The sequence below is a fragment of the Aptenodytes patagonicus genome, chromosome W, assembly GCF_965638725.1.
Source record: "Aptenodytes patagonicus chromosome W, bAptPat1.pri.cur, whole genome shotgun sequence".
In the NCBI taxonomy this organism is placed as follows: domain Eukaryota; kingdom Metazoa; phylum Chordata; class Aves; order Sphenisciformes; family Spheniscidae; genus Aptenodytes; species Aptenodytes patagonicus.
The window spans coordinates 27,483,691-27,498,882 of NC_134981.1; the positions used below are offsets into that span (position 1 = coordinate 27,483,691).

A 15,192-nucleotide genomic window follows, 5' to 3' on the forward strand; every position below is an offset into this window, starting at 1 on the left:
AGCGAGAGGGTGCCCCAGCCCCCCCATTCCCCGAGCCAGAGGAGGGCGTTCCTGACGAGCGGCAGCTCTGACTCAGCGTGGGCGGGGACAAGAGGGACGGTGGCCAAACCCCCTCACCTAGAAGAGCAGCCCCCAGGGAGCGCGAGCGACCTGGAGGGTGGCAAACAGGGCGTGGCGCGTCAGAAGGGCGTGGCGCGGCAGTTTGCGCGGCAGTTTGCGCAGGCAGGGCGAGCGGGCAAGGCGCAGCCCCCCTCCCGGCTCTAGAGGCCAACTCAATTGGTAATCGTCGGCTTCTGAGAGGAGGACCAGCTATGGTTTCCACTCGGCTGAAAGCCATTGCCAGAAGGAATGTGGCGACCCAGACGGAGTCCTCACGCAAGCATACAGCTGTCCAGGTCTCTGGCTGCAGGGAGTGCCTGAGCCTGTCAGCTGTACCAGAGGGCAGCAGAGACACCACCTGTGTGTGGTGTGACCAGGTGGATGATCTGCTCAGCCTGGTGGCAGAGCTGAAGGAGGAAGTGGAAAGGTTGAGGAGTATCAGGGAGTGTGAGAGGGAGATAGATTGGTGGAGCTGCACCCTACCGTCCCTGAGGCAGAGGCAGCAGATGGAGGCTCCACAAGAAGCAGAGGATCCCCTGCCTTCTTGTCACCAGGTAGAAAGAGGGGACCTAAGTGATGGGGGGCGAATGGAAACAGGTCCCTGCTTGGGGTGCCAGGTGAACCCCCGCCCGGCCTCCCTCACCTTCCCGGTTGCCTTTACACAACAGATATGGGGCCCTGGAACTTGAGGGCGAGGCAAACGAGGGTGTAGACAAAGGTCCATCCAGGAGGTTGCCTAGGGTGAGGCGGTCAGCCCCACGCATTATGACTGCCTCTGCTAAGAAAAAAAGGAGGGTAATTGTCATAGGCGATTCCCTTCTGAGGGGAACAGAGGGCCCGATATGCCGACCGGACCTGTCTCACAGGGAAGTCTGCTGCCTCCCTGTGGCCCGGGTCAGAGACATCACTAGGAAGCTCCCTGGTTTGGTACGGTCTTCTGATTACTACCTGCTGTTGGTTATACAGGCTGACAGTGATGAGGTTGCGGAGAGAAGTCCTGCAGTGATCAAAAGGGACTTCAGGGCACTGGGGTGACTGGTTCAAGGATCGGGAGCACAGGTAGTGTTTTCCTCTATCCCTACAGTGGCAGGGAAGGATACTGAAAGGAGCAGGAAAACACACCTGATCAACACGTGGCTCAGGGGCTGGTGCCATCGGAAGAATTTTGGCTTTTTTGATCATGGGGAGGTTTACACGGCACCGGGCCTGCTGGCGGCAGATGGAGTCCAGCTGTCTCACAGGGGAAAAGGATCATTGCTCATGAATTGGCAGGGCTCATTGAGAGGGCTTTAAACTAGGTTTGAAGGGGGAAGGGGATAAAACCAGGCTCACTAGAGATGAGCCTAGGGGTGGCGTGCCGATGCCGGGGGCGAAATCGATAGCCCAGCTCAAGTGCATCTACACCAATGCACGCAGCATGGGCGGCAAGCAGGAGGAGCTGGAAGCCATTGTGCAGCGGGAGAGATATGACTTAGTCGCCATCACAGAAACATGGTGGGGTGACTCTCATGATTAGAGTGCTGCAATGGATGGCTATAGACTCTTCAGAAGGGACAGGCGAGGAAGGAGAGGCGGTGGGGTGGCCCTGTATGTTAGGGAGTGTTTCGATTGTCTAGAGCTCAACGATTGTGATGATGGTACGGTTGAGTGTTTATGGGTAAGGATGAGGGGGAAGGCCAACGAGGCAGATATCGTGCTGGGAGTCTGTTATAGACCACCCAACCAGGATGAAGGGGCGGATGAAGCGTTCTACAAGCGGCTGGCACAAGTCTCTCAATCGCTAGCCCTTGTTCTCGTGGGGGACTTCAACTTCCCAGATGTCTGCTGGAAATACAACATGGCAGAGAGGAAGCAGTCTAGGAGGTTCCTGGAGTGTGTGGAAGACAACTTCCTGATGCAGCTGGTAAGTGAGCCTACCAGGGGAGGTGCCTCGCTCGACCTGCTGCTTACAAACAGAGAAGGACTGGTGGGAGATGTGGTGGTCGGAGGCCGTCTTGGGCTTAGCGACCATGAAATGATAGAATTCTCCATTCTTGGTGAAGTAAGGAGGGGGACCAGCAAAACCGCAACCATGGACTTCCGGAGGGCGGACTTTGGCCTGTTCAGGATGCTGGTTGAGGGAGTCCCTTGGGAGATGGTCCTGAAGGGCAAAGGGGTCCAGGAAGGCTGGATGTTCTTCAAGAAGGAAGTCTTAAAGGCGCAGGAGCAGGCTGTTCCTGTACGCTGTAAGAAGAATGGGCAGGGAAGACGACCGGCCTGGCTGAACAGGGAGCTCTTGCTGGGACTCAGGAAAAAAAGGAGAGTCTACCGCTTGTGGAAGAAGGGGCAGGCGACTCAAGAAGAGTACAGGGATCTCGTTAGGTCGTTCAGAGAAGAAATGAGAAAGGCAAAAGCCCAGCTAGAATGCAATCTGGCCGCTGTCGTTAGAGACAACAAAAAATGTTTTTACAAATATATTAATGACAAGAAGAGAGCCAAGGAGAATCTCCATCCCTTATTGGATGCGGGGGGGAACATTGTCACCGAGGATGAGGAAAAGGATGAGGTACTCAATGCCTTCTTTGCCTCAGTCTTTAACAGGCAGACCAGTTATCCTCAGGGTACTCGGCCCCCTGAGCTGGAAGACAGGGATGGCGAGCAGGATGAACCCCCCATAATCCAAGAGGAAGCAGTCAATGACGTGCTACGCCACCTGGACGCTCACAAGTCTATGGGGCCGGATGGGATCCACCCGAGAGTGCTGAGGGGGCTTGTGGAGGAGCTCGCCAAGCCGCTCTCCATCATTTATCAGCGGTCCTGGTTAACGGGGGAGGTCCCGGACGACTGGAGGCTTGCCAATGTGACGCCCATCTACAAGAAGGGCGGGAAGGAGGATCCGGGGAACTACAGGCCTGTCAGCCTGACCTCGGTGCCGGGGAAGATTATGGAGCGGTTCATCTTGAGGGCACTCACAAGGCATGAGCGGGACAACCAGGGGATCAGGCCCAGCTAGCACGGGTTCATGAGAGGCAGGTCCTGCTTGACCAACCTGATCTCCTTCTATGACCAGGTGACCCGCCTAGTGGATGAGGGAAAGGCTGTGGATGTGGTCTACCTGGACTTCAGCAAGGCCTTTGACACCGTCTCCCACAGCATTCTCCTAGAGAAGCTGGCGGCTCACGGCTTAGACAGGTGGACTCTGCGCTGGGTCAAAAACTGGCTGGACGGCCGGGCCCAGAGAGTTGTGGTGAATGGAGTTACATCCAGTTGGCGGCCGGTCACGAGCGGTGTTCCCCAGGGCTCAGTTTTGGGGCCGGTCTTGTTCAATATCTTTATCAATGATCTGGATGAGGGGATTGAGTGCACCCTCCGTAAGTTTGCAGACGACACCAAGTTGGGTGGGAGTGTTGATCTGCTCGAGGGTAGGAAGGCTCTGCAGAGGGACCTGGACAGGCTGGATCGATGGGCCCAGACCAATTGTATGAGGTTCAACAAGGCCAAGTGCCGGGTCCTGCACTTCGGCCACAACAACCCCATGCAGCGCTACAGGCTTGGGGAAGAGTGGCTGGAAAGCTGCCTGTCGGAAAAGGACCTGGGGGTGCTGGTCGACAGCCGGCTGAACATGAGTCGGCAGTGTGCCCAGGCGGCCAAGAAGGCCAATGGCATCCTGGCCTGTATCAGAAACAGTGTGGCCAGTAGGAGTAGGGAAGTGATCATGCCCCTGTACTCGGCCCTGGTGAGGCTGCCCCTCGAATACTGTGTTCAGTTTTGGGCCCCTCACTACAAGAAGGACGTTGAGGTGCTGGAGCGTGTCCAGAGAAGGGCAACGAGGCTGGTGAGGGGTCTGGAGAACAAGTCTTATGAGGAGCGGCTGAGGGAACTGGGGTTGTTTAGCCTGGAGAAGAGGAGGCTGAGGGGAGACCTCATCGCTCTCTACAACTACCTGAAAGGAGGTTGTAGCGAGGTGGGTGTTGGCCTCTTCTCCCAAGTAACTAGCGATAGGACAAGAGGAAATGGCCTCAAGTTATGCCAGGGGAGGTTTAGATTGGATGTAAGGAAAAATTTCTTTACTGATAGAGTGGTGAAACATTGGAACAGGCTGCCCAGGGAAGTGGCTGAGTCCCCATCCCTGGAGGTATTTAAAAGATGTGTAGATGAGGCGCTTAGGGACATGGTTTAGTGGGCATGGTCGTGTTGGGTCGATGGTTGGACTCGATGATCTTAGAGGTCTTTTCCAACCTCAATGATTCTATGATTCTATTCTATGATTCTATGAAATACTCAAAGCTCATGTATCACTGCCTTTAGTGTACTCCGCTCTTCTAAAAAGGGGGAAAATCAGTTTTGTGAAAGAGTATATATCCTATGTAAAGAAACTAATAGTAGAGATTGCTATATCTATGTCAAACTCATGTGTATTAATATAAAGGTTAAAAAAACCCAAACCCACCACCATGTCATGAAACATACAGTAGTGACCAGAGACTTACTTGAGATGGAAATGCACCACCCAAATGGCCTCAACATCTAGGACTGGCCTATACATCTAGGATTTGTGTCTGCTTTCTTATGTTGTAGAAGCAACCGTGGATTCCCAGGAACACAATGTAGTAACAGAACTGAAAGACAGCAACTCTCACTAGCGCCTCAGAGAAACTCCAATATTTTACTCACAGGCCCTCACAGATATTTCACAGCTCTGGGCTCTTTGTCAATAGATCTAAAACAAAAGCCATGCACAGGAATGGATGCTTTGAACCTGTATTAGTACTGGTACATGGGGCAGGGAGTATTCGCTGGAGATTCAGTTATCGATCATGCTGAGCTTATACACCCGTACCCAGCCAGTGCCACAAAACAACTCAAGAAATGACAGATCAATTTCTGATCTCTGTGACAGCTTATCGTGGCCATCAGACAGTGCAGAACCTCTACTGCAGTCAAACCCCCTGGTAAAGAGGAACTCCTCAGCAGGCATGAAGTTTTATACCCATGACAGCTGTTTCTCCAGCTTGCCAGCACAGGGCAATGGGTCAACGAGAAAGTTCTGGTAAAGACTGATTTTTCAGTTCATGCTTGCTACAGGGAGAAAGTGAGAGAAAAATTTATTCATTTTGAGTCAGGATAAAACTTCTTCCTTGCCAAAACCAAAAATTCTGTTCACTAATTCCTTTAAATGTCAACAAAATCTTCATTTAGTTTTGGGGTGGTTTTTGCCTCTCTAAAAACTAGCAAGGTTGCAGAACACAACCTAATGTCCAACACTTAATGGTTGTTAATAGCATCTAAGACGTGGAGGCCTGTGATTTAGATGAATAGCAATAATTCTGGTGGTATGTAAAGTTTTTATCAGCTGATTTTTCTCAAAATAAGCTTTCAGGTGCGATACCTGCCAACTTCTCTAACATCCTCTTGATGTATGAAAATTTGGGTATCCCCTGTTTTGATTCTGATCTTATTTTACCTTCAGTACATCAGCTACTGTAATCTTCTGTAAGCTTCTGACAGGAAAATCCATCTATTAGATTAATCTAGGTATAAAAGCTCCTTCATACTCTAATATTTTTCTGTCATTTTCAGATCAAGAAACACCTGAACTTTTCCTCTATGTGCCAGTGATTAAATGAACAGCTAGAGAAGCTGCAAAAATGGAAGCAAGGAAAGGCCTCAAGTTACTAACAGTGTTAAACCATGTCACTTGCATTTTTACAGAGGATTCAAAAAAACCTCATCCATCACTTAATGCCAATGCTTAGCCAGCACCTTTGATACCTGCTCTGAAAAACAATGGCCATGCCAAAAGGTTCTGCAGCAGCCTCAGCTTCTCTCTAGTTTCTAAGAAGGCTACTTTCAAAAAAGGGAAAGTTTTGTAATGTCTTTCACACACACATATTTCAGCCCCAAGGACCACGTTTATGAGCAGTACAGAATGTTACAGAGATAAGCACACACTAAGGTTCATGACTACATTTTTGCCTTCAAGCATGTAGCTATTTGACCAAGGATAGATTTAATGAAGTATTCAAAGTACGCAGACGCCACGGCAATAAGCGCAGGAGTTCAGATCTGACTCTTAACCTGTTAGCTAAGGATGCACTGCAGTTTATATTTAACACTTCCTAAGAATTTAAAGAGGTAGGTGTGTAGCTATTTTCTTAAAGAGATGCATTCTGAAGTATATTTATTGTACTATCAGTACATTTGTTAATCGTCTACAAACAGTTAGTAAAGTCATTGTTACTGGGTTTATTATTAGACCAGAGCAGTAACCAGCCTCTCTGGGGAGTCCTGCAAATTGGAAGTTTATTTTCTATTCTACGCATACATTCACTGTTAAACAGAAAGCTGGGGAGAAAATATTTCAGGCTGACAGAAATTTGTCACTACAATTTTGTTTTTTTAAATTGTATCTTACCATAAAAAAAAAATTAAAAAAAAAAACTATGAAAAGGAAAATCTGGAAATAAAACCTTTCCACTTTGTGTTTTGCTATTATAAAATATTATTAATGAGTGTTTTGGAGCTTTTCTTTTGAACTTCTGAAAAAAATTACATCTTCAAATTGTATCATTTTTGCCAAATTAGCATTTTCTGGTAGAAAATGCATGTTCTTGAAAAGGTTTCTGTTCATCTTTATTTACTGTTCATGCTTGTTTGAGTGGTTGCACCCAGAAATAATTTATCTAGTTCAGGCTGTCAATCAGACATTTTGAAATTAACATAACTGAGCATATTTCCCTTGTGAGTACTGTGTAGTGTAAAAATCCCCAAACGCTGAACAAATTAGTCCTGAACTGCACTGGCACTAGCAAATGAGTTCGGTAGCAGCACCACAGTATCATCGCTTTCCTGCCTTTGGGGTGCCAATTAGTGTCTCTGCATGGGCCGTACTCTGTATCAACTCAGTCAGAATCGGCTCTGATCCCCACTTGGTCATGCATTTCCCTTAGCAACACATCCATGGCATCAAAATATGACATTGCTATGACATGAAGGGAATCCCTTTGTCCCTTCCAGTTATAACCACAGAAGCTTGTATTTTGTTTTTCCTCTGATATTTGAAACATAGTTTGTATCTGATCAGACATCACAGTCTTATCTATACGTGTGGCAGGGTGTGGTGCAGGGATCCCCAAGAATGAGGTACTCCAGACAACTGTGGCAGGGCAGGCAATTTATTGTGTCACAGTAAATAAAGCCTTCATTTTATTCCCTAGCTCTGGGGTGCTGCTAGTGGTGCAATGACCTTCATGTCTAGCTACAGGTCCTCATCTTACAAGGCCATTAATGACCATCACAAAGTGTATATTCTCATGCATCAGAGTAAACAGCTCCAGCAGTCATTCATTCTAAATACATTTACATGAACTTTAATTTCCAGGCCACGTTTTACTTTCATGCTCCAGTGAATATCACATTATTTTTGTCATTTATTAGATTCGTTTCTGGATGCTTCCTCCTCCCTTTTACTTGCTTTCCTCATTCTTCTAGATATGCAGTAGCCATATTTTCTAAAACTGCCTTATAATGTGCTTCAAATTTCTGCCAAATTGCCTGTTAAAGGGGATCTGGAGACTAAATGCAGGTTATTAAAACAAGAAAAAAACAGCAGCAATTAGGCTCTGATTCTGTTGCACATGTATGTCCTTGTGCACCCTCTGCCAGTAAAACACGCTGTGCTACAGCAACCATTGTGTGCCACAGCATGTGCACTGCAAATTAGCATCCCTCCATGCAGCCCTTTGTTATTGCCCTGTTTACCAAGAGCCTTTTTGACACACCCGAGACTAGCTTTATTACTGGTCCCACCACACAGTGTGGAGGCAGAAATAATGACATGAATTGCCTGGCTGCATTACAGGAAGGAGAAACAATTTCTTTCCTGCTGCTTAGTGACTAAAGGGAAAACAGCCAGAGATATTACCCTTTTGCCACTTCCAGAGGGAGAGACTTTTGTGTCAGATTGGCAGCAGGGGGCAGGTACAAAAAGTCCTTGCTGTCGCTGAAGAGTACAGCCTGGATGTACTGCCTGAATATCAAAGTTACATGGATGCTACATTGTGCTTTTAAGCTCTTCCTTCCGTTTGTCTCCCCCACTGGTCTCCAAATAAGGAAAACATGATCTTGTCATGTTGGCCATGACATTGCCTTGAATGGGGGGAAATGTGTCCTGATGTGCCTATTTCTCTTATAATTTGTCTAGATGGGGCTGAATCAATGTCCTGTTGGGCTAGCAATGGGAGGAGGAGATTGAACCATAGTGAGAGGTAGAAAAGCTACTACAAAAATCTGAGATGTGTAATCTGCTTTTCAGCAAGAGAAAAAAAACCCACTTTCTTCCCTAGTATTACACAGCTGTGTAATTCTCCAATACAATATTAGTCTCTCAACATAACAATTGTGAATTACCACAGAGAACAGCTCACAGATTTACATGACTGAAGGTCATTTAAGCCTATTAAAATTCTGTGTGGGAGATGAATACCTGTTAGAAACAGCAGAGATGCCAAGTCCTCCACTCTCAGTGTCTGCATGCTCTCAGTGCATACACCATGTAAGCCTTCACTTTTAGACGATGCCATGCCTCATATTTAATCAAACTCCTCAGTCTGGAAAACTCATGTATGTATCACTGCTCAACAAACATACTCTGGTGGCAGTATCTTTGCTTATTAACACTGGGGGAGCAACTGAGTGCTCTAGTAAGAATTAGAGTCCATTTGTGATGTATAATTTAAACCACAGGGAGATAAGATCTTCTAAATAAAGGAAAAAAAGTGACACCCAAAGGATGAGTGCAGAGGAATATGGTTAAATAGCAAACTAGTCATGATATATCTTGATGATTTTAGATTAAATTACTGACAAATCTTGTTGACTGCCTCCACTCAAAGCTGTTTATAAGTTGGACATCATGACAGGAGTAGGTCTAAGAAGATATCTGAAGGAAGGCCTGGCTAGGTGCATCTCTCATCCCCTTATTAGCACCACCTGGAACAAAACATGGTTGCAACTGCAGGCATGTAGCTTTGAGATCCCCCTTTGCAGCCACTGGTTCCAGCACTGAGTGATTTAACGGCATTACATGTGTTTAGGGAACTCCTCTTCCATGTAAGAACAAAGCAGAGAGAGGACTCAGCTATCTTATACACTAGGCTCTCAAATGAGTTAACAATTCTAGTTTGTCTTTGAAATGATGAGGCAAGTTCTAAAGGAATACCATACCAACACCTCACTGGTAAGGCTTCCTTGTGCACTGAAGCATAGGCAGCACTTCCGAAAAATTAGGCCCCATATATTGGACAAATTGCAAGGACCAAGTGAATCAGCACTAGTGTCTGTCTGTACTTACATCCCACTTGAAGATGCACATTACGGCTTTGCCAAGGTGGCTAGGAAAGTATTCAGTATACCTCAGGTAGCTAAAATGAGGCATCTCAATCCACATTTAGCCATCTAGGTAAGACCAATTTCTCTGGTTGCTTTGAACAAAACCATGGCAAACTGCAAAATCAGATTTAAAATCAGCTGAATGTAGGAGATAAAATTCTTGATTGAATCTGAGTCTACCTATCTTGTTTTGACACATCCACTAGGAAAACTCTGAACTCGGTTGTTAAGAGCTACTCTGCACACCAAACACATGCGAGTGATATGGACAGTGGATCTAATGTACAACATCTCACCATTTTAATTTTTTACTCAATTTCAGACCTGAGTACTAAAAAACACTTCACTAAGAACAAACGTGAAGTGCTTTTGTGAGATTTAGTACTGAAAACCAGAACAAGGCTTTAATAGACACTGACATTAATGTCTGTGAACTCCTTTTTCACATCATTAGGAACATGTTGTTATCGGAGTACAAGAATGATGTACCAGACTAATTATATTAAATTAATTTCCAGATTTATTCACTGTGACCTGTAATGTATGTATTGTGTTTAACTAGCTGGACTAAAATACTAGTGAATTATATTGAGATACTTGAAAAAGCTTCTCCTCAAGTGTTATGCTGGGTACCTATTTCAGATAAAAGCACACTGTCTTTCAGAAATGTGAGCTATTTGGGTTACCTATTCATCATTTGCTCTCATTTGTGGCAGTTGCATGATTATGTTGTTCACTCTCCGATTCTGACTCCAATTAAATGTTTGTCAGAAGATGTGAAGCAGTAGTCAACATGTGAAATGATGACAAAACCATATTTATGATAGCACCAGTACCTTGGAGGAAATTTTTTAGAAAGGCTTTGAGTCCTCAGAACTATTTACAGAATCATAGAATAGTTTAGGTTGGAAGGGACCTCTAAAGGTCATCTAGTCCAACCCCCCTGCCGTGGGCAGGGACATCTTCAACTAGATCAGGTTGCTCAGAGCCCCGTCCAACCTGACCTTGAATGTTTCCAGGGAGGGGGCATCCACCACCTCTCTGGGCAACCTGTTCCAGTGCTTCACCACCCTCAGCGTAAAAAATTTCTTCCTTATATCTAGTCTAAATCTACCCCCCTTTAGTTTAAAGCCATTCCCCCTTGTCCTGTCGCAACAGGCCCTGCTAAAAAGTCTGTCCTCATCTTTCTTATAAGCCCCCTTTAAGTATTGAAAGGCTGCAATAAGGTGTCCCCAAAGCCTTCTCTTCTCTAGGCTGAACAACCCCAACTCTCTCAGCCTTTCTTCACAGGAGAGGTGTTCCATCCCCCTGATCATTTTCATGGCCCTCCTCTGGACTTGCTCCAACAGGTCTGTGTCTCCCTTATGCTGAGGGCTCCAGAGCTGGACGCAGGACTCCAGGTGGAGTCTCACCAGAGCAGAGTAGAGGGACAGAATCACCTCCCTTGACCTGCTGGCCATGCTCCTTTTGATGCAGCCCCGGATACGGTTGGCCTTCTGGGCTGCGAGCGCACATTGCTGGCTCATGTCCAGCTTTTCATCAACCAGTATGCTAAAGTATATCTAGTATCTACAAACTGCAATTAAAATTATCTTTCCTTTCAACTCTGATCTATCGCTTCTGATGAATTAAGTTTTGCTATTTCTAAAATAGGTATAAATTTGAACTGTCACAGGCAAGGTTCAATACAAAGAACATATGGAAGCTAAAATTAACCATAGTGATCCCAGTCCATTTGGGCTGAAAATCAGAAAATGAAAGCGTAACATCACAAAGATAGCCTTCTGAGTTTAGCACTTGGCCTCTTCTGAGTGAGGTTCTAAAGCACTGATATGGTATGCATTTTATTTATGAGAAATTCACTAAAAGCAGTGCTATGACTGTGGGTATTACAGCATTTACAGAACACACCTTCAATGCCACAAATGCCACAAACACACACATCATTCTGGAAACCTACTATCAACATACAGAATATGCAGAGAACCTTATACTTATTCTTCTATAAACAGAACATTATTGAACCATATACTCTGTGTTTGCCCATTATCTCATTACATTATACAACATTATTCAATTTACTGTTGTAAACCAAAATAATTTTTACTGTCTTCAAGTGCAAACATCAGAACTGCTACATAATGTGTAACGTTAAACTGCATTTTCATAATAAAACCACAGAAAAGGGTAACATCAATTGCAACCCTAAAGTTATAATCCTTTGTGAAAACATCTCATCAGAAACAAACAGATTTTCTTAAATTGATGTTTTAAAATCATACAAGAGAGGAGTTCAAAGGTACCAAAAGTAGTACTCAGTCTAATGGATTCATTATAAAGGATGGAAATGACTTTTATGTCTACTTAGAAAAGCTGTTTCTATGAACTTGTTTCCATGATCATTAAAAATGTGATAAAATGGAGTACCTGGTCTCGATCCTCCAAAAAAAAAAAAAAAAGTTAAACATTTTCCCATAACTTTTTAAAATAAAATTGTAGAGAAAAAAACATGCAAACATACCCAATACCTTACACATGCCATTGTTGTGGTTTAACCTCAGTCAGCAACTGAGTACCACACAGGCGCTCACTCGCTCCTCCCTCCCCCACGGTGGGATGGGGGAGAGAATCGGAAGAGTAGAAGTGAGAAAAAACTCATGGGTTGAGATAAAAACAGTTTAATAATTGAAATAAAATGATAATAATAATAATATGATAATAATAATAATACACAAAGCAAGTGATGCACAGTGCAATTGCTCACCACCCACCGACCAATGCCCAGCCAGTCCCCAAGCAGCAGCCCCCCCAGCCAGCTTTCCCCAGTTTATGTACTGAGCATGATGTCACATGGTATGGAATGTTTCTTTGGCCAGTTTGGGTCAGCTGTCCTGGCTGTGCCCCCTCCCAGCTTCTTGTGCACCTCCAGCCTTCTCAGTCGGTAGAGCATGGGAAGCTGAAAAGTCCTTGACTAGTGTAAGCATTACCTAGCAATAACTAAAACATCGGTGTGTTATCAACTTTGTTCTCCTCCTAAATCCAAAACACAGCACTGTACCAGCTACTAAGAAGGAAATTAACTCTATCCCTGCCGAAACCAGGACAGCCATTAATACAGATATCTTGGCTGTGCCTTCCTTCAAAGCAAGGAGTACCATCAGTGACTACATTAAGCATTTTCTCTGAAAAATGGCTGTCTATTGGGCAACAGTAGAGCTCACAGGGGTTTGCTGAAAGGAAAACAAAGATACTTTCTCAGAAAATACTTCAGTAGGACATTGACCTGTAATGCACAAGAAATGACAGTATGTCTTTACTGCACCATCCACTCACTTTCCCTAGCATTTACTGACAGAAATGGCCTAATTAGAAGCAGTTAGCAGAGCCAGGGTCATATTGCTAAGAGTGACACAGGCCTGATAAATGCCACTTGTATACTTCTAGGAATCAGCTGGAGGCTGGTGCCCTCACACCTCCCTGCTTTCCATTGCTGATATGTTAACAGCCAGCTGGCTGAGTTGAGCAGAAATGAAGCTGTCAGCTGTGATGGAGAAAGGGACGGGAAACCAGCAAAAACAACTGTCATTAGTGAGGGGAAAGGAGGAATCTGGGGGTGAGATTGCCAAAGACACTGACAAACAAGTTTTCCATCAGCTGATGACTGAGTGACTTCAGAGATAATTTATAACTGCTCATCACTACTGCCAGCCTCTCTCAGAGAGCAGTGAAATCGCTGCTTCTGATCTTCTGCATGTCAGTAGAGTGTCACATCATTGCTTATTTTCAGCTATCTGCTGGTACTTAATAAATTATTTCAAACACTGGACTTTTTTCCTGCTTGGCAATTTATGAAATAGGGATAATATTGGCAGGTCTGAGACATCCAGGCTGTTCTTGGATAGATGTGCATGGAAGCAACAGGGAAAAGAACAGCTGGAGCAAAAGCAATCTGTGGGTCTCTGAAACAAGATTCTCTGCAATAGACCAGCCTTAGTCTAGTCCATCCATGGAGTAAAAAGAGCCAAAGACACACGTGCCCTGCCTCACAGATGCTGGCTCTTGGGAATGGGAAATTTTGAAACTCAGGCTTTGGAGAGTCAAAGGACACAAGTTTGATAAATAAGTTGTATAAACGGAAGATGAGTTAAAACTGAAACCAGGGTCAAAGCAAAGACCGATATAATCCCTGCCCTTATATCCCTCCCCTGGAAACCCCTCAGCAGAGCCAGAGCTATCTGACTGGAAAAAAAATCATCCACTGTCATATTGATGAGGGACAGCAACAGAGGAAATGTCTTCTGGTTTTGGTTTATGACAAGACCCCAGTCTAGAGCAATTTGTTCATGCTCAGCAACCTGAAATGCTTTGCTGAGCAAAGCAGTAGGCCTTAAAACCGCCAGTCAGTAGGGACTTAAGGCACCATTATTGAGCCATTTTAATAGAATCTCCCTGTGTGCTGCAGAGGTGCCTCTGCTGAGTGACAGTTTCATCCTGTGTCTGACAGAGCTGACAAAAGACACTCCCTTGGTCTCAGAGGGATGCAGAGTAACTAGAAATCTTCTATATCCTGGCTAATTTCTTTCTCCCTCTTCCTCCTTTGTTGACCTCACTTGTGTCATACAAAGAACTATGTTTAAAATTGGAGGAATTTCTAGTAATGAGAGAAATTCAAATTTTTGGTAATGCAAAGAAACTAAATAATTTCCTACAAAAGGGTTTATGCTTTTGAAGGAGGAAATTAGCTTTCATTGCTTTGGTTTGTACAGCACCAACATATACACAGCACCATGCAGTGCACAAAAGTGACAGCAGCTCCTGCCCCCAAAGTGCTTGCAGCTCAAGGACTGAATCCTACACAGTCTAAGCTTTAAAACTATTAATGTCATTCACGTAAACAGCATCTCTGTAGAACTGGGATCCAAAAAATTTAAAAAAAGGGACCAAAGGAAATCCAAAACCTCAATGAGGAGTTTTGTGTTTTCCCTCTTGTCAGTAGAGCTAAAATGGCTTCTTAGGACTGACAACAATGTCATGCTTGTGGCTTCTCAAACAAAGATGCCTCCGTAAAGGGCAATAGAGGGATTAGAGGCAGAGGACACAACATGGACCAAGTTATGAAACTGGTGGAATTCAAGGTGATGTGAGTCATGTTCAAGAATATCGACAGAGATGGAGCTATGAAAGAGTCTCAGGCAAGAACATAAAGTTTGTAATCCTTATCAGCCCTCAGCCCCTCTGTGAAAACTGCCAGCCATAACATCCATCAGTTGTTCTGATAAGAGCTGTCATGATAAGTGATACAATACAAAAGGACCTAGGAGTGCTGGTTGACAGCCGGCTAAACATGAGCCGGCAGAGTGCCCAGGCGGCCAAGAAGGCCAATGGCATCCTGGCCTGTATCAGAAATAGTGTGGCCAGCAGGAGTAGGGAAGTGATCGTGCCCCTGTACTCGGCACTGGTGAGGCCGCCCCTCAAATACTGTGTTCAGTTTTGGGCCCCTCACTACAAGAAGGACGTCAAGGTGCTGGAGCATGTCCAGAGAAGGGCAACGAAGCTGGTGAAGGGTCTGGAGAACAAGTCTTATGAGGAGCGGCTGAGGGAACTGGGACTATTTAGTCTGGAGAAGAGGAGGCTCAGGGGAGACCTTATCGCGCTCTACAACTACCTGAAAGGAGGTTGTAGTGAGGTGGGTGTCGGTCTCTTCTCCCAAGTCACTAGTGATAG

At 45.2% G+C, this 15,192-nt stretch overlaps 1 protein-coding gene across 1 annotated transcript in view; it reads right to left on the minus strand.

Annotated features, from left to right (window-relative positions):
* LOC143172213 (A disintegrin and metalloproteinase with thrombospondin motifs 12-like) overlaps positions 1–15,192 on the minus strand; it is a 97,203-nt gene that overhangs the window by 15,594 nt on the left and 66,417 nt on the right. The window contains 2 exon segments of the mRNA XM_076361454.1: positions 9,315–9,334; positions 12,567–12,698. Coding sequence (XP_076217569.1) covers positions 9,315–9,334; positions 12,567–12,698 — 152 coding nt within the window.